Below are 24,996 nucleotides of genomic sequence, written 5' to 3'. Positions count from 1 at the left end.
GGGGGAAACGGGGAACCATCCAAGCTGTATACAGCAAAGATGGGACACTGTTGACCTCGACTGAGGAGGTTGTCGGTCGGTGGAAGGAACACTTTGAGGAACTCCTGAATCCAACTACCCCAAATGGCCCGTCCTCTGTTGCAGAGGCAGAGCTGGAGGATGATGGGGGATCAGAGTCAATCTCTCGGGGCGAAGTCACCGAGGTAGTTAAACAACTGCACGGTGGCAAAGCCCCGGGTATTGATGAGATTCGCCCGGAAATGCTGAAGGCTCTGGGTGTTGAGGGGCTGTCGTGGATGACACGCCTCTTTAACATTGCGTGGAAATCTGGGACAGTGCCGAAAGAGTGGCAGACTGGGGTGGTGGTTCCTCTTTTTAAAAAGGGGGACCAGAGGGTGTGTGCCAATTACAGGGGCATCACACTCCTCAGCCTCCCTGGGAAAGTTTACTCCAAGGTGCTGGAAAGGAGGGTCCGGCCGATTGTCGAGCCTCAGATTGAGGAGGAACAATGTGGGTTCCGTCCTGGTCGTGGAACAACGGACCAGCTTTTTACTCTCACAGGGATCCTAGAGGGGGCTTGGGAGTATGCCCATCCAGTCTACATGTGTTTTGTAGACTTGGAGAAGGCATATGATCGTGTCCCCAGGGATATACTGTGGGAAATACTGCGGGAGTATGGAGTGAGGGGGCCTCTTCTCAGGGCCATCCAATCCCTGTACGCCCAAAGTGAGAGCTGTGTTCGGGTTCTCGGCAGTAAGTCGGACTTGTTCCGAGTAGCTGTTGGCCTTCGCCAGGGCTGCGCTTTATCACCAATTCTGTTTGTGATTTTCATGGACAGGATATCGAGGCGTAGTCGTGGTGAGGAGGCTTTACAGTTTGGTGGCCTGAGGATTGCATCACTGCTTTTTGCAGATGATGTGGTCCTGTTTGCGTCATCAGCCTGTGACCTGCAGCGCTCACTGGTCCGGTTTGCAGCCGAGTGTGAAGCGGCGGGGATGAGGATTAGCACCTCCAAATCTGAGGCCATGGTCCTCAGCAGGAAACCGGTGGAATGCCTTCTCCAAGTGGGGAATGAGGTCCTTCCACAAGTGAAGGAGTTTAAGTATCTTGGGGTCCTGTTCACGAGTGAGGGAACAATGGAACGTGAGATTGGACGGAGAATTGGGGCAGCAGGAGCGGTATTGCAGTCGCTTTACCGCACTGTTGTCACAAAGAGGGAGCTAAGCCGAGAGGCAAAGCTCTCCATCTACCGTTCAATCTTCGTTCCTACCCTCACCTATGGTCATGAGCGATGGGTCATGACCGAAAGAACGAGATCGCGGATACAAGCGGCTGAAATGGGCTTTCTCAGGCGGATAGCTGGTGTCTCCCTTAGAGATAAGGTGAGAAACACTGCTGTTCGCGAGGGGCTCAGAGTAGAGCCGCTGCTCCTTCGCGTGGAAAGGAGTCAGTTGAGGTGGTTTGGGCATCTGGTGCGGATGCCTCTGGGACGCCTCCCTAGGGAGGTGTTTCTGGCACGTCCAGCTGGGAGGAGACCTCGGGGCAGACCCAGGACCAGGTGGAGGGATTATATCTCAACACTGGCCTGGGAACGCCTTGGGATCCCCCAGTCAGAGCTGGTGGATGTGGCCCGGGAAAGGGAAGTTTGGGGCTCCCTGTTGAAGCTGCTGCCCCCGCGACCCGATTCCGGATAAGCGGTGGAAGATGGATGGATGGATGGATGTTCCATTAAGACCTTATTTTCCAAAAATGTGATTTTTATGGCAACTATTTCATGTGTCAGTTAAAAGGTTAAAGGTCACCTACAGATACTAGGTGCATTTAAGGTTTGTGAGAGCAGCTTTTATTTTTCAGCATTCAGAGAACACAGCACTGGACTGTGATACACATTTAATTACACTATAACACACAGAATGCATCCCAAGAATAGTATCATATCACAGCACCGTTTTAAAAGTGTACCACCTACAAAGTGTGAAGGATACCTTGAAATTCATAAAATACCTGAGGAGAAAATGGATGCAGGGAAATTACATGAAACAAAATGAATACTTATAAGGCTCACAAAAAACAAACATAAAATGTGTTATGTTTATTTTATATGATAACCACTTCTATTTGATTCTCCACTACTGTTAGTTACGATGAGCAAAGCAACGACAAAGAATGGATGATTTGGAACAGAGCATTCGTATAAACGATGTGATCATCACTGGCATCAAAATCAAGCTGAGGAATTGTGCACATGCTGTGGCCAGGGGAGGTGGAACTGAGCACAGCGCTCACATCGAATCTGTGGAGCAACGAGTGAGTTCTCAACTGAGGGATCTGGAGATAACTATAGATCTGGACCAGATTGAAACATGTTACCCATTACCATCTGGAGGTAGGAGGCCACCTGCAGTGCTAATAAAATTCCAGAATCGTAAACACAAAATTGCTGTTCTGAAACAAGGCTTCAAACTGAAAGGAAAAAGTGTCTACATTAATGAGTATCTCAATAAAAAGAATTCTGATATCGCTAAAAAGAGCTCGACAACTGAAAAAGAATGTGCTGATCGACAACACCTGGACAAACAACCGCAGGATCTTCATAAAAACAAAGGGGCTTTCTCCGGACCAGATGAAAACAACGGTGATCAGGAGTGCAGAGGAGTTGGTGAAATACGAACAATAAATACTGACAAGAGTTGTTACTACACCAAAGATCTGTACAACAGAATCACTTCAATACTGGGAGCTCTACACCAATTTTGGACACGTCAAGTATTACATGGAACACTTGAAAAAACCATTCAACATCATCAATGTCAGAAACATGGATTTATTAACAAAAAAACCCGCCATGGATTTCTGATAACATGGGATAACATTAAGTTTGAGACCTTACAGAGCATGTTGATATCTTTTGACAGTATAATTCCATGTGAAACTGTTAAATTGTCTGTAACAAAGTGGTTAATTCTTGGATAAACACTGTCTGTATTCTGAAAGAGGTGAATATGATCATGATATTCTTTTGGAGAACACAGGCAAGGTCAACTTCTTGTTTTGACTGTCTATGATGTTATCAAACCTTGTGTTCCTGTGAAGAATGTAACCATGGTCATGCTCTAGGTTATATCTGGGACAAAGGCTAATATCTGGAAGAGGATAAGAGTATGAACGTCTGTCAAAATTCAATGTATGAACTGATTGAAAACATTTAATGTCCGATTTTATTGACAACATATTGTAATGAGAGACGCTTATTGATTCTGGGGGACGGGCATTTCACAAAGCCTATTGGCTTCCACCCGTCAGCCCTTTTTTCCCCAGATGTTGTTGTTTATGTTGTAAATGTGATGAAGGTTTGAAGTGTGTTATATTAATGTGTCTGAAAAAAAAAAACAAATAAGGAAAAAAATTTAAAAAATAATGAACACAAACACACACGCACACACCACACACACACACATTTCAGCAAGAGCTTAGTCCCTATGATAATCATCACAGCCCCTCCTCTCACACTAAGTCTCCCCAACTTCCCTCCCCCTCCATTCAGCTCCAATCCGTCGTTAGGAATGAGACGGGAGATGCTCCCATCATGCTTTGCAGGAGGAAGCAGGAAGCAGTCACAGAGCAAGCAAAGTGCACAGCAATTCAGGGGGAAACAGAGTGATGGTGATGCAGATGCATCAGCCGGGGAGGTATGGCTGAAGTCACCTCCTGTTTGAATTCCAGCTGCTCCGTCTCTGTGGGTAAGTCCTCCCTCCATTGTTTCATGTCACGCTGGACAAAGCACACCAGAATCATGATGTGATGAGGCTGACTGGCACACAGATGGATGCTGCCGGTAGATTTAAAGGGGCTGTGCAGTGATCCTCATGGGGTGGGCGGGTTTGCTGCTTTGCTGTGAGGGCTCAACAAAAATGTCGAGACTATAAATGACTCTGTTCAAGGGACATAAAGACATAAATTACCTTGTCGTCACAGTGACAATGATGCCATTCAGTCTAACACATAGTAATCATTCATGGAGGAACATATTCATGCATTTGCACATGTTCAAACCTACTTTGACTGGGAAAAATGAGTTGAGAATAAGCAAAAATAAAAAGACCAGTCCTAAACTTTAAGTTGTATTTTTTATGACTGGTGAAAATGACTAGCTTTTACCCACTAGATTACACACATACCATGTATTATATTATACACCATGGTTTTTGTTTCTTGTCCAGGCTGGAATAGGCTTCAGCCTGCAAAGAATTATCAGTTATAGAAAATAGATGGTTGATAAGTGTACATCACTGCTCATAGCATTAGTGCATCCGGTGCTGACTGTGCTGTCTGTCCTTCAGTGGTTACTACAACGACTGCCTCTGAAAAGTTGTGATGATTGTTTAGGTGTAAGTCAGCCTGAAAACAAATAGTAATCACTGCTGAGCTGACATCCATGCTGTCGCCATGCTGACCGCTGTTGATTTCCTCAGTGTCGTCAGTTCATCTTAACGTTTTATGTGAAGACTTGCTTGCGCGTGTGCTCACCACCTCCAAACCAACATGCTCCAGAGAGGCCTAAACACTATATTTATCTACTGTTCTCATACAGCCGGGAGATTTGGCAAAACAGTCATCAAGATTTCATATCATTATTCAAAGTGGTTATCAATAATGCATCATGTAAGGTTACTTCTTTACTAGTCTGTTTTTGGATCAAAACATGCCAAAGTTACTTTATTCATATTTATAACAAGAACCAATGCAATTACAGACTGCAACATCCCGTGACACCCCTGAATTCAAAATTTTACCCTGACCTACTTGCATAGGCCAAAGATCAAAGCTAGTGCTCTGACCTATTTTCATAGATCAAAGCACTAGCTTTGATCTATGGTCTTACTCACACTGGCCTTCTCTTTTTTCTTTCTATCTTATCCAGTTCCTGAGAGAACAAAAGTTGAAATTTGACCTTGACCCACTTTTCTCAAGGTCAAGGTCATCATCTCATTTTCATCCCCTTTGCAGCCTGAGTAATGTGCTTTTTGTTTCATCTTTCTATCTGCAACGGTTGTGAAGATATTTTTGGTGGATGAACGTACAGACATCACATAAGGACCTTTTTAGGTGTCAGAATTCCGTTAAGGATGTTTTAATGCATTCTTAAGATTTAGCAGTTGAAATAAATATACATATGAAAAAAGTTTTTGAGATAACCTACATTAATCACTGCACCTGCTTCTCACAGATACACAGTGCATCTAATTATAACATTTTTTTCAAAACTTATGTGATACATGCAACACACACTGTTTACAGAGTGTTAGTTTCAACACATGTCAGATTTTCTACCACTTGGCAGATACTAAACATGACCATCAACTTCCACTTTTAAAAAGATACTTTCACACAATGAATTAACAACAGTACTTATTTGCTCATTGCACCTAATCTGCGCCTTATCTACTGTTTGCTATGTAATTCACTCTTTATGCAGGATGTATTCAAGCAGTATGTCATGCTGGCAAACATACCTGTAGTCAGTTTCACTGTGCAAACAGCTGACGGGCACCAGCCTCCAGTAGGGCACGTATACTCTGTTACAGATACAAGTAAAAGATTTACTTCATTTAACCTCTTGCCCACAGTTGACTCTACTAACACACACACACACACACACACACACACACACACACACACACACACACACACACACACACACACACACACACACACACACACACACACACACACACACACACACACACACAGCAGCATTGAAAAAATAAAAAGAAATAGTAACTGATTTATGTGGCCTTTATGGGGAAGCAATACGAGTAGGCATGCACACGTACGCACACAAACACACACACACACACACAGACACACACACACACACACACACACACACACACACAGACACACACACACACACACACACACACACACACACACACACACACACACACACACACACACACACACACACACACACACACACACACACTCTCATACGTAAAGGTGGCAGAAATGATCTCAAGCCCCACCCATGCTTGATGATGAAGCCAATAGAGAACAGACTGAGGGTGAGCAAAGGGCTGCTCTTATCTTGCTATTTATTCAGCAGAGATACATGCAGAGCTCCTGCTTTCTGACTGGTCAGATGACATCAGACGGAGTGGAGGAGAGAACTCGACAGGCAGAGAATAAGACTTCATGTAGTCACTGCAGAGCTGATTAAAACTCATTAGAGCCTTGTGTTCCTGTTTGTCTCTGTGGAAGTGACTCTGCATGTGAGTACATTACCATGCATTCCTGACTCGACTTTGGCCTGATCAATTGGCTTTAGGTATCTAAACAATGTCCACTGACACATTTAAAATAAGTTTTTTTCACTTGTAAAAATGTGTGAAGATTATTACGATACATAAAATGAGTATTTCAGTAATGATTTAGATATAACTAGAGGCTCTAACGAAACCTCCAGTTTAACTTTCGTGTCTTACTACTTTTGTCACATCAGCAAATATTACTCGTCTGTTATGCAAATACTGTATGAACTTTGGAAAAGTTTGAAACATTTGGAAAAGTGCTGCTCTGTTCAGTTTTTTCAGGAAGGTTTGGATTTTTAGTCTGAGGAAACCATAACAGACTATTTAACTGTTTCGTACAATGGATTTTAATCAAGTGGCATTCCTAATGTCCAGTCCATTGTCTTGTCTTTGTACTTCAGTGTTTTTCTTTGTCATTTTTTTTGGAGCATGTAGGATATTGTTTTACTAAAAGTCTTGACTTTTGACAATGCAAAAATTGTCGACAAAATTGTCGACAAATTTTTAAAAATGTAATACAGCCAACCCTCGGTTATCAAACGTAATCCATTCCAGAAGGCTGTTCGAAAAGCGAGTTGTTCGAAATCCGAAACTATTTTTCCCATTATAATTAATGTAAATAATGTTAATCCGTTCCAAGTCTGAAAAACTACTTTTTCTAAATTTTTGTAAACTATTTTATACCATAAACCGAAATGTATACTGTTAACCATAAATAAAAAAGGGTAGAAATAGACACTGTGTTTTATTCGAGAGCCGAATTTTGGTCGAGAGCCGAATTTTGGTCGAGTTCAGAGACGTAAAATTCTCGGATTTTCTGGTCGAAAACCGATTTGGTCGAGAACAGAAGCGTTCGAAAACCGAGGTTTGACTGTATTGTATTTCTTGGCACTTGTAGCCAACACTGTAGTTTTAGAGTAAAAAATACCTTTTGACAAAGTCCCTCCAACAAATTGAATATGGTTGATACTGTTTCTGATACTGAGGACCTCGCATTACTCTTAAAGTAGTTGTATAAATACTAATGGGGGAAAAATTCAATATGGCGAGCGTCTGATGAGTCTCTGGGTTCTGAATACTGTTCTTCTCTGTGAAGTGAGTGACTTTTAATCTTGTAAACTCAAGACTGAATTGAAGAGATTTCAGCTTGAGTGAATAAATGGTGACGCTCCTCCTTGCAGAAAGCTTTGAGTTCATTGAGAAGTTGTGTGCTTTTACATCACATGATAAAAGGGGAGATGACTGAATGCAAATTTTCAATCAGGTCAATCAATTGTTTTTGGTTCTGTTCTGGGTTGACGTCATTTTATTGCGCTGATGCAAAAGGTCCTCAGTTTTACTCCCATCATGTTCCATGGTTAATCAGAGAAGTGCACAAAGGAGAACTAATGGGTTTGTGAGTTTTTAAGGTCACCATGGTGGATCGTGTTTAAAATTACCATGGTAACTTCTGCTGTAAAGAACTGATAAGGAAAAAATTAAGCTCTGAGTTTCAGAATAAAATGACTACATCCAGCATTGCTCTTTCATTATTTCTTTTCCCAATGATGCTCTCTTTCAAAAATACATACTCCTATCAAAGAGAATACTCTACTAATGCACCATTGTTTAAGAAGTGTTAGCATACAAATAATGTTATAACATCAGAATAGTGCATACTGATGTATGCAGTTGAAGATGTATTGACAGCTTATCCATACATAAAAAGAGTGATAAAGGCACAGCGACTACGGACAAATATGCATTTTATCCACTCATAGGCCAACAGGGGACAGTTTACAGAAAATATAAAATAATAATAATAATAATAATAATAATAATAATAATAATAATAATAATAATAATAATAATAATAATAATAATAATAATAATAATAATAATAATAATAATAAAAGCTCTTTGCCATAATCCTACTAATCAGTAAAGGTCCATCAACGCGAGACTATTGCTAGATAGTGTTATTATGTACTTTTATGATATTTTGAATAAAAAACTCTCTCATTGAGGTGAAGGTTAATGTGGGGATACTTTGGAAAAAACAGAATCATAAAACTGAAATGAGCAAAAATCCAGATTTGTTATAGTTCCTTTAAAGTTACAGTTCCTTGAAAGATCCATTTATAATATCAAACTGACTGGACAGTCTGTGTTAGTCTGTGAGAGCTACTAGCTCTACAGGAAGTTGGCACATACCAACCAGTGTTGCTGTGATGGCGGAAACTGATAACATGTCATTTAAAGCGTTTTATGTTTTCTGTGACAAGGTTATCTCAGCTGCTACTGAAAACAAATGATCCAAAGCTGTTCAAGACAGTTTCAACAATCTTGGAGATTTGGTGAACTGGCAACTCTCCACTGTTCACACACCAAAATTTTTTTGCACAACATGGGTCTTGAACAGGCCACCCTCTGGTCCTCAGCCCAAAATTTAGTACACTGAGCTACTGGCACCCCAGGACTTTCACTCACACCATGCTAATTCCTTCATCGATCGCATGATTCACATTTACTTAGAGACATGAGGGGTGAGAGCAATATTAGAACCTGCTTGGCTGTTTTCATGCCATTATACTTAAGATTACGGGTCATCCGTTGAGTATAAGATCGTCCAAACAGAACTCACCATTTCCTTTCTGCCTTATCTCCTGCATGCAGGAGACATCATGAAACATGTTCTTTAACTCACTGTGGCATACTTTTATGATACCCATGTCGTTTCTTGGCCTCAATCTTCATATCAGACCCCAAAACCCCAACAACGACAAGTTTGTACAGATAATAGTGTCAAAACATTAACAGCAGTTCAGGTCAAAAGTTGACTCAGATATGGAATTAAAGAGAGAAACGCCCAAAGAATTTATTGAATTGTGTTTTTATATCATTTGTGGTGAAAGCAAATGATATAAAAACACCCTTAATGTGTGGAGAACCTGAAGGATTCACAGAACCACTCTTCCAAAAATTTATAGTGGTGATAACATACAAATCAGGGATCAGACTGCATAGAAATCTGAAAATTCTTAGACTTTTAAGAGAAATAATCCCCCAAACATCAATATAAGAAATAGAGATGTGCCCAGAAAGACAGGAAAGAGAAATATGTCTAGTCTACAGGTACTTGGTTCTCACAAGTTCTCTGCCTTTTCTTGCGAAACTACACATCATTACATATATCTTAGAAGAAGACAAAAACTATTAGCACTGTTTCCCCAGTAAAGTAAAGTAAAACTTTACTAAGTTAATCCTCAGACATGTTTGCCTCAACAAAGATCCATCAGGTGACCTACAGTAACAAGAAGACACAGTCTCTTATCAACTGACTGAACTAATCGCACTGACTCCTTTCTTTCTCCCTCTCTTTCCCTTGATGACTATCTGCAGGAGCACAAAAGGCCACATTATCTGAGTCACGTCTGTCTCGTTCCTTAAAAACATGGAGGAGGCTGCTAAGGTCATGGAAACTGCACCAAACACACTACCTGTCTTGGAACGGCGGGTTCGCCAGCGACAGCCTGCAGTTTCAGTCCTCAAATCCAAGCTGAAGCAAGGTGTGACGTGCTCTGGAGCCAGGATCCAGTCCACCCTGACGGGGTTCTGCCCCGTGGTGCGCTGGCTACCTAAATACAAACTCAGAGAGTATATCTGGGGAGACGTGATGTCAGGCTTGATTGTTGGCATCATCTTGGTACCACAGGCCATCGCCTACTGCTTGCTAGCAGGAGTGGATCCAATCTATGGATTATACACCTCATTTTACGCCAACATTATCTACTTCCTCATGGGGACGTCCAGACATGTTTCTGTGGGGATCTTCAGCCTCATGAGCCTCATGGTTGGACAGGTAATCACAAGTGGAGCATGCTGATCATGCAGCTTGAAATAGTGTCAGAAAAGTTTTCTGAAAATCTGAAACAAACCTAAAGTGGAACCTGTGGAATAAAATGATTCTTAATTTTTTTTTCATTTTTTAACTTACATCAAGTAGGTTAAATATAATTAAATGTATTATTTCAGATATAAATCAAACAATTTCTTTGGTTTTATTTTATTAACAAATTTGACTTTTCTGCAGGTGGTTTTCAAGGAGTTGTTCCAGGCAGGTTTTGATCTCAATGAAGACTCTTCACCATATGGCTCTGATGTGTTCAATGCCTCACTGGGTGCAAACCTCACTACTGATAAAGTTCACACTGTGGAGTTAATGGGTCTGCAGTGTGGGAAGGCATGTTATGCCATCAGCATCGCTTCTGCCCTGACTTTCCTGGCTGGGATCTATCAGGTGATGAAATTAACTCTAAGCATACACCCCCGAATCTTTGACATATCAGATAAAATAACATACGTCTGAAATACCTGCATTCAAGTGTGCCTACAGTGCAGACACCATGTGTATCTACACTCTAGGCACAATTATTAGGCAAGTTGTATTCATGAGGATTAGTTTTATTTTTGAACAAAGGCAACACTCTCAGTCAATCCAAAAAGTTAATGAACCCCAAAAGTCAGTGCTGGCTTTCATTTAAGACTATCTACAGTAAGTGTGCACAATTATTAGGAAAATGTTACTATGCAGATTTATTATACAATTAAATGAAAAGTAAATTTTTTTCTTTTTGATTTACATTCATTGGAGCAAGAATAGAAAGTAAACAACTGGAAATGTACAAATAAGCACATTTCAATATATATCTAGAGACGAACAGCTACCAGTAACTGTCATTAGCTTTCGATCCATGGATTTCTTGATCTGTTGATGATCAACTTTTTGTACAGCAGCTTCCAAATGCTGTTCAAAGAGGTGTATTGTCTATCCTCACTGACAAATTCAAATTTAAGCAGGGCCCACAAGTTCAGGGATCACCCTTATTACAAATCATTTCAAACACAAAGTCCAGCAAATATTTATAAAAACCTGTGCAGCAATCTATCATTTAAATGTTGTAATATTTAATCAAAATCCGATTAAATGTTTTATGCCCATCCATCTTGACTCTGGCCCCTTTCCAGGTCTTAATGGCTGTGTTTCGTCTGGGCTTCGTCTCCGTTTACCTCTCAGCTCCTATGCTGGATGGATTTGCGACTGGAGCTTCTTTCACCATCCTGACTGTTCAGGCCAAATACCTGCTGGGATTAAAAATTCCTCGTCACCAGGGCTACGGCACAGTTGTTGTCACCTGGATTAACATCTTTGCCAATATCCATAAAACCAACCCATGTGACGCCATCACTAGTGCCATCTGTATCTGTGTATTAGGTGAGGTGAACTTTCTGTCTCTGCTATAATGACTGACACCAAGGAAGGCATTAAAGTACATTTTTGTTAATTTTATTACAAAGCTATGGAATTACCAATATTCATTATTAAACCCTGATGTTGGTTGCATGTGTAGTTACATTAAATATAGACAACATTCATTCATTCAGTGATTCATAAAAAATATACATAACAAATATATAACACTTTTTTATAGTGGCGGGGAAAGAGATCCAAGAGCGTTACAAGGACCGTCTAAAGATTCCTCTGCCGACTGAGCTGGTAGTCGTGGCCGGCGCTACCCTGGCAAGTCATTTTGGGGAATTTAACAGCCGCTACAGTTCCAGTGTCTCTGGTCACATCCCCACAGGGTTCATCCCTCCCAAGGTGCCCAGCTTTGATCTGATGCCACGGTTGGCACTGGATGCTATTCCTCTGGCAGTTATTAGGTACTGTGCAACATAATTTTCCTTCTGTAGTTTGTAACATTCCCTCTCATCAAAGCGGTTTCAAACCCAGTAAATGTTAAGCAGAGATAAATGTGTTCTCCTTTTTTAAATTGATTCGTGACATCTCTGCCTCTATCATTTATATACTGCAGCTTTTTATACAAAATAGATGCAAGATAAATTTTTCTTTAATACAACCAATGAGTCTTAAGTCATTAATACTTTTCATGTGCAGAAAGATCAGACAGTCTCTGTCTCTCAGTATTTATGTACGGGCAGAAATAGTTTCTTTAAATATTCCAAATGAGCCAATCAAATGATGAACAAATTGTTTTTTTTGTCTCATAGTTTTGCCTTCACAGTGTCACTGTCCGAGATGTTCGCCAAGAAAAATGGATACACTGTCCGTCCGAATCAGGAGATGCTGGCGATCGGCTTCTGTAACATCATTCCCTCCTTCTTCCACTGTTTCACTACCAGTGCAGCTTTGGCAAAAACCATGGTTAGGGACTCAACAGGCTGTCAGACACAGGTGAGTTTCAGGATCATCGCTCGGATGGCTGTTGTGCTTTCTTTGTAGCATTACTTGGATATGTCCATAAACATTCATTCTTGAATTACCTTTGTATATACAGTATATTGTGCTTTGGGTTTGCAAAGGACAAATGATGCATTCACAAGCATTGTGTACTTCAAAATCCTGTTAAAATGTTCTTACTATTTGCATGGAAAGTATGAATAAGATGACAAAATATACAACTGGAAGGAATACACATGAAGTCTTAAGACCATGCTTAAAACTTGTCTGTTTCACATTCACTATTTTTGTACCTAATTTTGATTATGGGCCTCAAAGATCTTTTTATCTTCTTTACAAGTCTCAGTTTCTCCCATTCTCTTGCTCCTCCATCAGGTATCAAGTGTGGTCAGTGCCCTGGTTGTCCTTCTTGTCCTCCTCTTCTTTGCACCTTTTTTCTACAATCTTCAGAGATGTGTTCTTGCCTGCATCATCATTGTGAGTCTTCGGGGAGCTCTGAGAAAGTTCAAGAATGTCCCGGCCATGTGGCGCTCCAGCCAGAATGATGCCATCGTGTGGCTGGTCGCTATGTCAGCCACGGCCCTGATCAGTGTGGAGCTGGGACTCTTGGCGGGAATAGTTTTTTCCATGATCTGTGTCATTTTCCAGACACAGAACCCTAAGGTGAGTGAAGGATGTGGTGCTGATGCCAACTGCTCAAAGTTTTAGAATGAAAAAAGAAAAAGATTCATGAAGGTTGAAGCTAAAAACACCAGACTTATTTTTAGGGATTAAAGTTGTTTCGTCTCTGGTTCAAGATAGTACCATCAGCTATGTCTTCAATGATTTTAATGAACTATTGCATTTTTGGCTTAACTTCAAATGTGTGACCATAAGGACTCTCAAGGTGTTGGTTAACTCACAACAGTTTAAATATCTCTACACCCAAGCAATCAGTCACAATTGAAGAAGCATTTTCCTAAACCTTTTTCTCTGATGTGTGATGTCAGGTATCTCTACTGGGTCGGGCCCAGGACACTGATCTTTATGAGGATTTGGAGGAGTACAAGAACCTCGTGCCACCACCTCGGGTTAAGGTCTTCCGCTTCCAGTCTCCTTTGTACTATGCAAATAAGGATTCATTCCTAAAATCCCTCTACAAATCTGTCGGAGTTGAACCTTTCTTGGAGATGACCAAGAGGAAAAAGGCAGAGAAGAAGGCCAAAGAAATGTCATTGAAACAGACCAAGGCCAACGGGGATAAAAGCAATGGAGCGGTTATCGTAAGACTCGTTGAAAGAGAACTAGATTTTCACACCATAGTCTTCGATTGTTCTGCCATCCCCTTCATAGACTCAACAGGCATGGCTACATTTAAAATGCTGCTCAAGGATTATAAAGAGATCAATGTGGGAGTACTCCTCGCCAACTGCAACACCTCTGTCATTGATACCCTCCGGAAGGGACAATTCTTTGGGAAGAACGATACTGACATGAGCAACCTGCTGTTTCATACGGTTCACAGTGCAGTTCTTCATGCAAACAGTCATTTTGCAGCGCAGGAAAGCCGGCCAGAAGACTCTGAGGTTTAGAGTAGGTGGAAGGAGAAGTGACAGAGAAAATACTGCTGCTTCCATTGTAGCATTTCCTGTCATCAGGAAACCTGAATGTGGGTTTAGGTTTGTAATTCCCCCATTTGTAACAACACTGGAGCAAGTAGAGTCAAAGTGGCCTTGAATTAAACCTTGTGGTGTGAGGATACGAACAGGATCCTGTTAAGTAATTTAACGATGAATGATGAAACACCGTGCCACATAAAACCTTATCTGCCCTAAGACAATTCCACAAAACAGTTTCCCAAGACATATAATGCAGCTGAACTGATAGAAAGGTTATCATTTTGTTCCAAACTGTTTCATTGTAAAGTGCAATTACTTTTACATACTTGTGAAAAACTTTAAATAATTCTTTTATGATCTCTAACTGCACCTTTCTTGGCTGGTTGGTGGTAACAAGGACCACAAATTTTGTTCAAGCGGGCATTATTTAACCCTGTTCAGGAGGCACATGGGACAACTACAGCCAGTAGACCTGGTAGGAGTTGAAAACAGGATCGTCAATGGCCAATGTGGAACCTCAAGGGCTGCAGGGAAATATTGTCGGAACAATACTGTGAGTGGGCAAAGAGAGGAATTAGAAGCAAGGCAAGGAAAATCAGAAAATCCGCAAGTAGATGGTGGTTGTCAGTTCTCACAAAAATAAAGATGTGCGTTATGACAAGGATGAGTTACAGATTTGGTGTCCACAATTTAACAAGTGGAACCAAACTCTAGTTTCCATTTAAAAACAGTAAAAGGTATAAAATGATGAAAATATGAAGTTTCATTTGTTACAGACCTTTTCCAAAATAGGTTGAATTGGTTTATTGGCTCTGTTGTCAATTTTTTTTTTGCCCTTTTCATTTCTGCATGATTATCATATGATTCTTCTTAAATTACTCTCATTAAAACGTTTTTGTCTGGTTGGACAAGAACTTCTGGTAGATCTACTTCACTGTTATATTCACCATGCCAGTCCCTTTCATTTCATTTGCAGGTGTACTTTTCTCTTTTGTCCCGTATAGGAAAGGGAATTGGCATCGGGAAAACAATCGACATTAAAGTTTTTGTTATTTAATTTCATTCTATTTAAAAATTAGTGACTTGTTTTTCCCTGAATCAAAAATAAGCCACTGATTTTGTGTGTCTGAAGATTTTTCTGACACTGCTTCTGATCGGTAGCCTCAAAATGTGGTCAAATGAACATGAAACAGTGAGCAAGAGTGACTTGCATTCAATCTGTACTGGTCTGACTGTTTAGTGATTTCTGTTAGTTATTTTAAAGGCCTTATATTTTGTAGTTTTATGTGCATGTTAGAGGTCACAAACAACTTCCGGGTTAGTTCATGCTCAGTTACTGATTAATGTTTGCGCTTTTGGTTTAAGAGTTGTGTCAGTGCAAAGCAACTTTAATTTTATATCTCTCCAATCCATTAGCCAAAGTCCAACACGTCTTTATTCCAAGAGGCCAGGGTACAGACACAGAGGTTCACTCACTATCAGTGTTATTTTTTGCTGATGTGCCAAATTTTATCATGGAACACAAAATGATTTCTAGAATGCCAGTTAATTTCTTTCTGACTCAGAAAAGAAGAATTTGTGCCAGGAACGGAAATTAGGGTATTGGCACACTTGTCCTGTTCCCCGGTTATCTAACAGGAATGGAGTAGTCTGCACATAACTCAGACCTCCTCTCAGGTTCTGGATCATAACAAACCATCAAATGGTTATTGTGAAATTTAGATTTTTTTTCAAAGTGAAGAGATGGCAGCTGTTTATGCCACAGATTTTATCAAAATGCTGTAGTACCCCTTTTTTCTAAAATTAACTTATAACTTGCATAATTAGTGCAGATTTAGCCTTTGTTAAAACTGTTTGTTGAGGTTGTATTCATTCTGTTTTTATCTTTATGTGAACATGATCGTCTCAAAGGAAAACAAATATTTTTAGCATTCTTGACTGACATTGAAACAGAATCCTGAAGTTGTAGTTTGTAAATTTATAAATTTGTCATTTTGCATTTTCTTAGAGTTATTCTAGTGTCTTTTTCGATGTATAAATAACTGAGAACCTGATGGTGATAACATCACATTGTAAGGAAAGTCTCTTTGACTATTATTTTTCAGTGTTGACATTCAACACTATACAAACACTGCCTTAATGTTCAAGACTTGAATAAAGTGACATTTTTAGTGAAGCAGTAGTACTTGAATGATTGGTGTTAGTAACAGATATTTATATATATATACACTGTATATGTGTGTGTTATTGTGTACAGGCCCCTGTAATACACCAAACACACACACAGGGGGCCTGAAAGCATGCAAAGGGAGGTAGAGTGGCGTGCAGCTCCTTCTTGGTGTGCCCCAAATGAGCAACTTGTGAGGGGGACAGCACCTTGCTCAAGGGCGCCACGGCAGTTCTCCAGAGGTGAGCTGACACCTCCCACTGTCATCTCACACTCTGGATGTTTTTTGGGCGGGAGCGGGAATCGAACCACAAATCTTAGAACATTGGGCGACCCGCTCTACCACTGCGCCCCTGCCGCCCCTGGCAAGATTATTGTCAGTAGTGGTAGTCAGCAGTCAGTAGTCTATAATCTTCAGCCACTTATCCAAATCGCTGTCATGGGTTATGGTGGAGCCTATCCCAGCTGACTTTGGGTGACACATGGGGTACACCCAGGAGGAGTCGCCAGTTCACCGCAGAACCACACAGAAAGACACATTACACTCACATCTACGGACAATTTATAGTGACCAATTCACCTAAGCTGTATGTTTTTGGAGGTAGGAGGAAGCCGGAGAACCCGGAGAGAACCACGCAGACACGGAAGAGCATAAGAGGAAGAACTCAGACCTTAACATCCAAATCATATTTAAATGGTCCAAAAGATACTGGGTGAAAAGGAACCCCTCTACAGTACATGTAGTAACACACTACTATTTTATACATTACTTATTATTATTTATACATTATTTATTGTAACATTACTGTCATATCTTTAACCAGTGACTGGCCACCCTTAATAAAAACAAATCCAGCCTGTCAATGCCCATGTAATTATCCATGACATTGTTACACATTCAATTACTAACTGTAAAAGTACAGAAGGTAAACTTGTTTGTTTGTATCAAGATTGTTAATGATTAAATGTGTTACGTGTATGACAATGGACAGTCATGAATGTGTCTCAAACATGTGATCTATCATTCATTTCACTGCAGCAACAGAGCAGAAAGGAACCGTATAAGGTGCTGCCCGGAACAGGTAACACGGTGAGGCTGGCTAACAAATCCAGCTGTTAGTTTCAGTCATCTTGCAGTTGTTGACTCGAGTAAAGTTTGTGTTGACTGGCTGAGAACACAACTCCAGCGTAACTCTTTATTTATATGAATTCAAAAGGAATTGAAATAATTTCCAAGTCCAACATCCAGCCCATCCCAGCTGCAGTTGTACCCTTCCTAATCGTAAGGATTAACTACACACATACCAAACTTTGCTTTTCTGAAATGTCCTTGTAACCCCCACAAAAATCAATTCAAGCTAACTGCAAGGGTAGAATGATTATTATCAAGCTATCAGACACGCATACCATACATATTCATTACTGGATGAAGTGATCCAAAGAGGGTATATCATTGTCTAACATCTTATATTTTAAATACCAGTAGTTACTAGATTACATTACTGTCAAGTTACAGGAATAAAAAAAAACAAGAAAATTAAGACATTTTTCGCTGAGAATGGCAGTATTTGTGCAGTAAAGTTAGACAAACGAGGGTTTACAGTGTATCTCAGGATTGGCGCTGTGTGCATATTTGGTTTTGACCGGGAAAGTCATCAAGTTCGTGTTTAACAAGCATGTGAAATTGTTAACTGAGATGAATTACTTCATGCTGGATGAACAGAAAAGTAACCACGCCGCAAGATTCTCCTCCATCGTAAACACATTTGAAAAACATTTGAAAAAACCAAATGCTTAATCTCACAGTTCTTGTAAGTGAGCAACTTTGGGAGCAATGCTGCCACTCAGTGTTCATATATATGAACAGCAGAAAAAAAGGACATGAAATTAGAAGAGATTTCATGTGCTCTGTAAACACTGAACAAATAACAGCATAATTACGATAATTATTAACTTTGTGGCGCAAAACAAAGGACGAGAATTTATTTTGCAGTGTTCTTTATTCATTCAAAATATTTAAAAATATATTTTCACATAGGCACTGAAATAAATATAATACATCTTGTAGGTCTGTGGCAGTGCTTTATCATATAAATATTCAAGATGCCACAAACACATAAGGAAAGCAAACATGACATTTTTTTCAAAGATCAGGCATTATTGGATGGTCAAGCTCATTGTCAAAGATAAAAACATGCATTCAAAAAAGGCAAAATAGAGACAGCATTTGCCCACAAGTCACAATACATGCAGAGAATCTAACAGAAAACTGTAAAGGTCTTTGTAACGTTATTCTTTAGCTGTCTGAGATTCAAAATCTATCTCTTCACCATCACGCATTAAATCCCAGAATATACGGTTGCGATTGGGATGAACCTCATAATACGCAGCATTGTTTATTTGGCATTTTATACAGCAATCTCCCATCAATGCAGTAAATATCTAGTTGTCAGGATTCTGTTTGATCATATTTATTCTGTTTTTAAACTTACGTTCCTACAGCTGAACGCTGTAATGACAAAGTAAAAACACTACCTCAAAAATGATATCAGGAGATAAAAGCAGGGTGGATATACGGAGTGGATTCAGCCACAGGCTTTGTTCATCGTGCTATTCATTTACCCAATCACACTTGTATAGCCTGAATAGGGTTTTCACATTTCTTCGGTTTGATTGTTCACTAACCTTTTATTTGTTCACCTGGGCCGTGGTTTCTCCCACAGCCAGAAAGACAATTCACAGCTTCCAAAAGTTTACTTTGCACTCAGAGTTTGTTCCTCTGTGCTTTTCACCAGAGATTTCATGGAGTCTAATATTGTAAGAGTTTAAAATTAAAACAAAATTTGACAATAATAAAAAAAAAGTTTGCTCAGGCTGCTTTGTTTGATTCTAAACACTCTTCTATACATACAGTTTTATGAATGATAAATATGATGAATAAAGGATGTTTCTTCCTTCTTTTTTTAATAACAAACAAAAAACTCTCCATTATGTAATATAATGATCGATTTAACACATCAAAATGTGTTCTGTTTCAAAATACATGTTTGAATACCAGTTTCATGCATTGAACTTAATAGTAGTGGTGCACTGACGTCACTATTGCAAAAAAAAAGAGATGAGATTTCCGATAGTTCTCAAATACTCATAGCTGATAAATACTGCCTAGTGACAGTAAACTTAGAGGATACTGGCCTTTTACAGCTGGCAAATGTACAGGTAGCATGACAGTAATAAATAAAAAAATAAAAATAAAATTTAAAACATTTGTGAATAAAAAATGTAAATAGTAAAGGGCAGCTCACTGAAAACAATTAGCTAGCATCGGTAGCTAAAAGTGTATTCAGGAGTTGCTGGTAGTGTGTGTAAAAAAAACAACATTACGTAGCTACCTTATTGACATTCTGAGAGAAACAACATCTATGAACAATCCAATTGTCTCCAGTTGATGGCCTTTCTATGATTTGATCACTTAGCTGCTGCTGGTCCGGGTCGGGCACGCCTCGCTATGTCTGAACTGCATGATGCGTACGGCCGTCTGATGCCACCAGTAAAACATCACCACCACCAGTATGTGCCACAGCTGGTGGCTGGCGCCCAAGTAATTCATCTGCCCTGTGAGAGAACAGGATGGATTGTTTTCATATAACCTCACAAGTTCTTGAGGTTGATGTACGAACATTTTCATTTAAATATCATAATATTAAATAATGAAAAAGAATCCATGTAGCGTTTTTTTTGTTTGTTTTTGCTCTCCTGAGTAACACAAAATTTGTTTTTTGTGGTCATTTGTATTATACACTAGTAATAACACAACTTCCTTCAACTGACTGCAGCTTCAACTGCTGAAACTTTAACAGCCTACACACAAAAAAGGCATCAAGATCAGTCTGACTTGCATTATTATTCACATGTACTTTATACCGCAACTTAGTGCAGACGTTTGCAGAAAAACAGGCTTCAAACTGTTGTTGATGTGAACAAACTGTAGCTACTTTTTTACTTTGCTTTGTAAAACAGTAACTTCGGTTGCTGATTTTTCATAGTTGGTTTAACACCAAACCTCTGCACAGACTCACTCAGAAAGACTCACCAGGGAAACAGCGTTCAGGGATTTTGGTGACATAGAACAGGAAGGCAGATCCAGCAATCAGGTACATCACTATGAGACGAGGCAGGAAGAGCTGTACGTACAAAATAAAAGTCTGTAGCAGCAAACATTACGGACAACATTTAAGTGTCGACATGCACGAGTCAATCCTGAATGTCAACAACACAAAGCAGCAAAAAATGGAACTGTGAGTGTAAACAAACTTCATTTCCTCACCTGGATAACTTCAGAGGAGTAGCCTCCATTAAGCCAGAACCAGTGACAAGCGGGTATCACGCTGATACCAGTCACACCACAGAAGATAGTTATCCGTATGCATCGCCAGCTGTTGCTGAGGTAACGTGGGTGGATCTGAGTACAGAAGACGGCGATGATCAGGGACAGGACTGTCAGCAGGTAGACCTGCTGCCAAAACTGCAATCAACAGATAAAGTACAGTCAGAGATGATGCACCTTTATGAATCTTAAGAAAAAGACAACAGCATCATCGTGAGTTTTCACATATACCGTGTTACAGTAGAAAGCATAGAAGATCCCAGGTACGTAACAGCCCAGGATGCCAACAGAGATTCCTGCGTAGTCCAACGCGAGCCAGCGACGAGACGTCTTCTCTGATCGGTGGCAGGAGAACAGGTGATACCCCACAGAACACAACATGCACACCTGGGATACAAATACACATTACACCACAGAGGATGATGTCACTATCTATTAGTGTTTTTGATTTTTCACATGATTACTGATTTAATTGAGTAAAGGTTTTTCAAAAACACAGGTGATAGACAACTAACGCGCAAAGACCTGCTACACTTTAAGCAATCATCAGCTAGCAATACTCTGATCTACGTTACAATTACTACAGCTGTTTACACACAATACAATGTGCTCCACGTTATGGACATCTACACACAGATCACAATCTAGTGGGAGAACAGTTGATCAGATGCGTCCTATGTCAGGAAATGTGAACTTACATGAATCAAGTTTGTTCAACTTTTCAAATATTCTGTAACACAGGAAACTAGTAAGATATTCATCACAAGTCAACACTTCCAAAAGCAGCAGTAACTTTAATTAAATAAATTCTGAATCAGAGTGACGCTCTTGTTGAGCCAGTATCTCCAGTTCAAGGGGATACTAATCATTTTGTAATGTCACTGCATTGTCATTACAACCCAAACACAGCCAAGTTAGTCTTACCTGAAAACAGAAGAGTCCGATAGCGTAGATGACATAGTCCTCTCTGTTGGCCCCAGCGGCTGGTAGTATTGAGGAGATGTCATTGACTGCCAGAGAGAAGAAGAGCAAGAAACCCAGAAGGTGGCTCCAGATATTCACCGTCTCATTGGACAGCATAAATATACTGCAAGAGGAAACCAAGTACGAAGATGTACTTATGTAAATAAACATACATCAGAATTATTCATTCATTCATTTTCCAAATCCCCTTCATCAGCTCTCGCCAGTCACGGGGTGCTGGAGCCTATCCCAGCCGACTGGGGACTTGAGGCAGGGTGCACTCTGGGCACAATGCCACTGCAGCGCAAAGCCACATATACACACAGAAATATGCAGACATGGGGAGAACATGCAAACTCCGCATAGAACAGGACTCGAACCCTAAAGTGCCTTGCTGTGCGTCGACAGCACTGCCCAGGCGCCAGAATTATAATGTTCATTTACTTTAACATTCAGGATAAAGTACATAATATAATGTAAAAGTCACATTATAGCCAGAATTTCACCAAATTTTCTTAAATCCTGGTTTTAAATATGTGTGTTTCTCATACCTTCTTAGGCAGAGTTTGGAGGGCAGGTGAGCCCTGTAGCCGTCTGTGATGTAGGGGTTTTCTCTGAGGAAGAGGGGGATCTGATCGTAGGTGTACAGTCTTATCCTCTGGGGTACGAACACAGGCCAGTGCTGGTAGCCCCCCAGCTCCATATAGTGGGCAGTCCTCAGCAGCTTCTGTGGCATCTTCAGCAGCATGTTGGCCTCTGCTCCTCTGGAACAACACAAACTGAAAATGTTTGGGCTGCAAAAGCCGTGGAGGCCATCGACTCCCAGCTGGCGCCATCTCTATGAGATCACACCGGTAAATCTCGTTCTGTCAGTATGATAAAAATCAAAGGCCTGACAACATGATAGTAACTGAAATGAAGTTCTTCCTGACACGCTTGCCATTGTCTGTGAGCCACGATCCAAACAGTGCATACATACATACATACAGGGTGTGACGTGAAGAAAGCTAAAGTTAGGAGGACCGCGACTGTGTTATTACACACTGACTAGTTCATCACCTCAAAACGTTTGTTTACGAACCTGAACCACATTCACACTCAACATGACATTATGTACAGTATTTAGCAGTTGATAGACAATGTAAATAGGAGTGCAGATACTCTGACATTTGCAGCCTCCACCTTTATTATTATAAACCCATGTTAGCTAAATTAAATTCTAAATCAATGCTAACCTTGGCTCATAAACTGATTGGAAAAAAACAAGAACAAGCTCACCTTCAGTCCCAGTAAGATATTAAATTACGTCTTTTAGCCAGTTCAGCCATATTAACCTGTCCACAGGCTCTCGAACTGGTGCTGCGTTAAAAGAAAAATCACATTTTATCATTTAGAAAAGACACATTTCCTCAGATACAGCACTGTGCTGCAAAAACATAAGCGTCTGGTTTCTTCTTTTATGTGTTGACATTAACCGGTAACACCAGAACTCTACTGCCCCCTGCTGGTCAAGAGGTAGTACTGCACCTGTGGTCGGACACTGATCCGGGAAACACATTATTATTAGAAACAGAATCACAACCATTTTTATCCACAAACACGTTTACACACACAAATAATGTGAATTGGTTCTCTATTTCTTATAAGAAAGTCTACATAAATCTAAGCACTGGAATAAAATAGAAACTAAAGTAGAAACATCTTCAAAAAATAGGAGGATTAAGTGCGAACAATTTGTTTCAAGACTTGAAGGTGTGTATGGATTTGTAAAAAAGTGACCTACATCGGTAAAAACGCATGTTCTGTTCATATGTGTGTCCTTTTTAATGCCAAATCACTCTTATATTGAATTAATCTCAAATAATTATTAATATTTTCAGTTGCTTGGAATGTGTCCGTAAAGTATAAGCAATACATGTACTAAAGTGTATGTTAATGTTGTGGTTTAAGCAGTTCCCAGGAGATATCTACAACCTAAACTGAAATGAAAATCACACCCTTGCTTTTGGCAGCAGCTCAATTCTATTACAGTATAAATTCTTTTTCTTTCATAAGTTTTAGACTTGTGACCACACCCTAAACAATTTCATGTGTTCTGGTTCTGAAGGAGGAACTGACTGTGGCCTCCACTCTGGTATGAAGAAACATACAAACTCTCATCTGAAGTTGATTTTGAGCGTCTAGGGATTACTCTTCTCTTTCAACAGTCCCTTTAGATTGATGAAACATTACCAACCCTCCATGTCGGATACAGATCCAACAAATTACAGATGTGACAGAAAAGGTTCCTGAACCCGAACCCTTCACCTGCAGTTTCCTTTTATTTACATTTCAACCTTCACGGTCGCAAAAAGACTTTAAGTACAGCGCATATTGTTTGTATAGTTATGAAAGGTATAGAAGGTTTATCAGCCTTTGCAAGACTGCTTGAAAATGGTGCATCTCCATCTGAGTTTGCTCACTTTTTTGACTGATTTTTCCTGTTTTTTCCCTCCTGTAGTTGAAAACATTGGAGAGAACATGCAACAAGTGTTCTTGTCTTCAAGTCCAGTGCTCCACCCAAATGTAGACCAGTGATGACATAATCTATCACAGCCATCCACAACCTTGAAACATGTAATCCCCGGCTGGAGCATAACCTCAGACACAGGAGCGGCCAGTTGTTGACTCATTGACTTTGGTATGTTATTTTTTAATTTGTTCACTGTTATGATTTCATCATATTCAAAAGTTGAAATTAGACCTTTTTGGGGAGCGGTCAGTCCATTGTGTCCATGTAAACACAACATATATCTTGCTTATGAGGATTAGGATACATGTTCCAGAGGACATGGTCTGATGCTGATGAGACATGTTTGGAAGAATTACAATCAATGTTTTAAGTTCACTCTTCTGTCTGTTGTCTTTGTGGAACGAAGGAGTGGAACTCCAAATCTCTACATTTCTGTAGTTTATCCAAATAGCATAATTGCCTAAGACATATTTGAATGTTTTTGGAAAACAAGAAAAAAACACTTTTTGATAGGCTGATATAAAGGCAAAAAAGGCATGGTAATGCAGCAGTAGGAGAGCATAATTACGCAGATATCATAATTTGACAAAAAGTAACTTAGGCAATTATGCTACGATTTCTGAAGTCACTTTTTGGATCAGACTCATGCATGGCAGCAAATTGCTCTGACGTACCAAGGACATTGTTTTAGAATTTTCAATGGAGCTTTCCATCTGTAATAAATTTACAGAAACATGATGCACTTGTGTGTTCAGAAAAAGAGGGGGTGGGGGGGTGGGGACAGATGCATGCAGTACAGTGTTGGGAAAGTGGCTTA

At 40.1% G+C, this 24,996-nt stretch overlaps 2 protein-coding genes across 3 annotated transcripts; one reads left to right on the top strand and one right to left on the bottom strand.

The window, feature by feature from the left end:
• Window positions 1–6,115: 6,115 nt before the first annotated feature.
• Window positions 6,116–16,315, top strand: slc26a1 (solute carrier family 26 member 1). Its single transcript, XM_068334718.1, has 8 exons — window positions 6,116–6,272; window positions 9,693–10,152; window positions 10,384–10,590; window positions 11,319–11,565; window positions 11,783–12,014; window positions 12,363–12,546; window positions 12,928–13,215; window positions 13,542–16,315. Exons 2-8 carry the CDS (start codon window positions 9,745–9,747, stop codon window positions 14,121–14,123), a joined length of 2,148 nt encoding a protein of 715 aa, XP_068190819.1. The 5' UTR covers window positions 6,116–6,272; window positions 9,693–9,744; the 3' UTR covers window positions 14,124–16,315.
• A 1,997-nt stretch (window positions 16,316–18,312) lies between these two features.
• LOC137608650 (progestin and adipoQ receptor family member 3-like) lies at window positions 18,313–23,107 on the bottom strand. 2 transcript variants are annotated; one of them, XM_068335164.1, is made up of 7 exons: window positions 22,946–23,107; window positions 22,219–22,431; window positions 21,629–21,791; window positions 20,936–21,091; window positions 20,645–20,842; window positions 20,411–20,501; window positions 18,313–19,932 (listed from the first exon to the last, which is right to left on the bottom strand). In XM_068335164.1, exons 2-7 carry the CDS (start codon window positions 22,413–22,415, stop codon window positions 19,790–19,792), a joined length of 948 nt encoding a protein of 315 aa, XP_068191265.1. In that variant the 5' UTR covers window positions 22,416–22,431; window positions 22,946–23,107; the 3' UTR covers window positions 18,313–19,789. The 2 variants fall into 2 exon arrangements, with proteins under 2 accessions (XP_068191265.1, XP_068191266.1); XM_068335165.1 differs by having other exon boundaries at window positions 20,645–20,779.
• Window positions 23,108–24,996: the final 1,889 nt, after the last annotated feature.

Source organism: Antennarius striatus, chromosome 15, assembly GCF_040054535.1.
Source record: "Antennarius striatus isolate MH-2024 chromosome 15, ASM4005453v1, whole genome shotgun sequence".
NCBI classification, from domain to species: Eukaryota; Metazoa; Chordata; class Actinopteri; order Lophiiformes; family Antennariidae; genus Antennarius; species Antennarius striatus.
The sequence above is the reverse complement of the archived record's forward strand: the minus strand, read 5'-3'. Positions and strand labels throughout refer to the sequence as shown.

What these genes read in the sequence shown, in the direction of transcription:
- LOC137608650 (XM_068335164.1), bottom strand. Translation starts at nt 22,415, where the DNA reads ATGCTGCTGAAGATGCCACAGAAGCTGCTGAGGACTGCCCACTATATG. An exon ending in TCGGACTCTTCTGTTTTCAG is followed by an intron (nt 21,092 to 21,628) that starts GTAAGACTAACT and finishes TTTGTATCCCAG; the next exon opens with GTGTGCATGTTGTGTTCTGT. An exon ending in ACTCCTCTGAAGTTATCCAG is followed by an intron (nt 20,502 to 20,644) that starts GTGAGGAAATGA and finishes TTGTACGTACAG; the next exon opens with CTCTTCCTGCCTCGTCTCAT.
- slc26a1 (XM_068334718.1), top strand. Translation starts at nt 9,745, where the DNA reads ATGGAGGAGGCTGCTAAGGTCATGGAAACTGCACCAAACACACTACCT. An exon ending in ATTCCTCTGGCAGTTATTAG is followed by an intron (nt 12,015 to 12,362) that starts GTACTGTGCAAC and finishes TTTGTCTCATAG; the next exon opens with TTTTGCCTTCACAGTGTCAC. An exon ending in TCCAGACACAGAACCCTAAG is followed by an intron (nt 13,216 to 13,541) that starts GTGAGTGAAGGA and finishes GTGTGATGTCAG; the next exon opens with GTATCTCTACTGGGTCGGGC.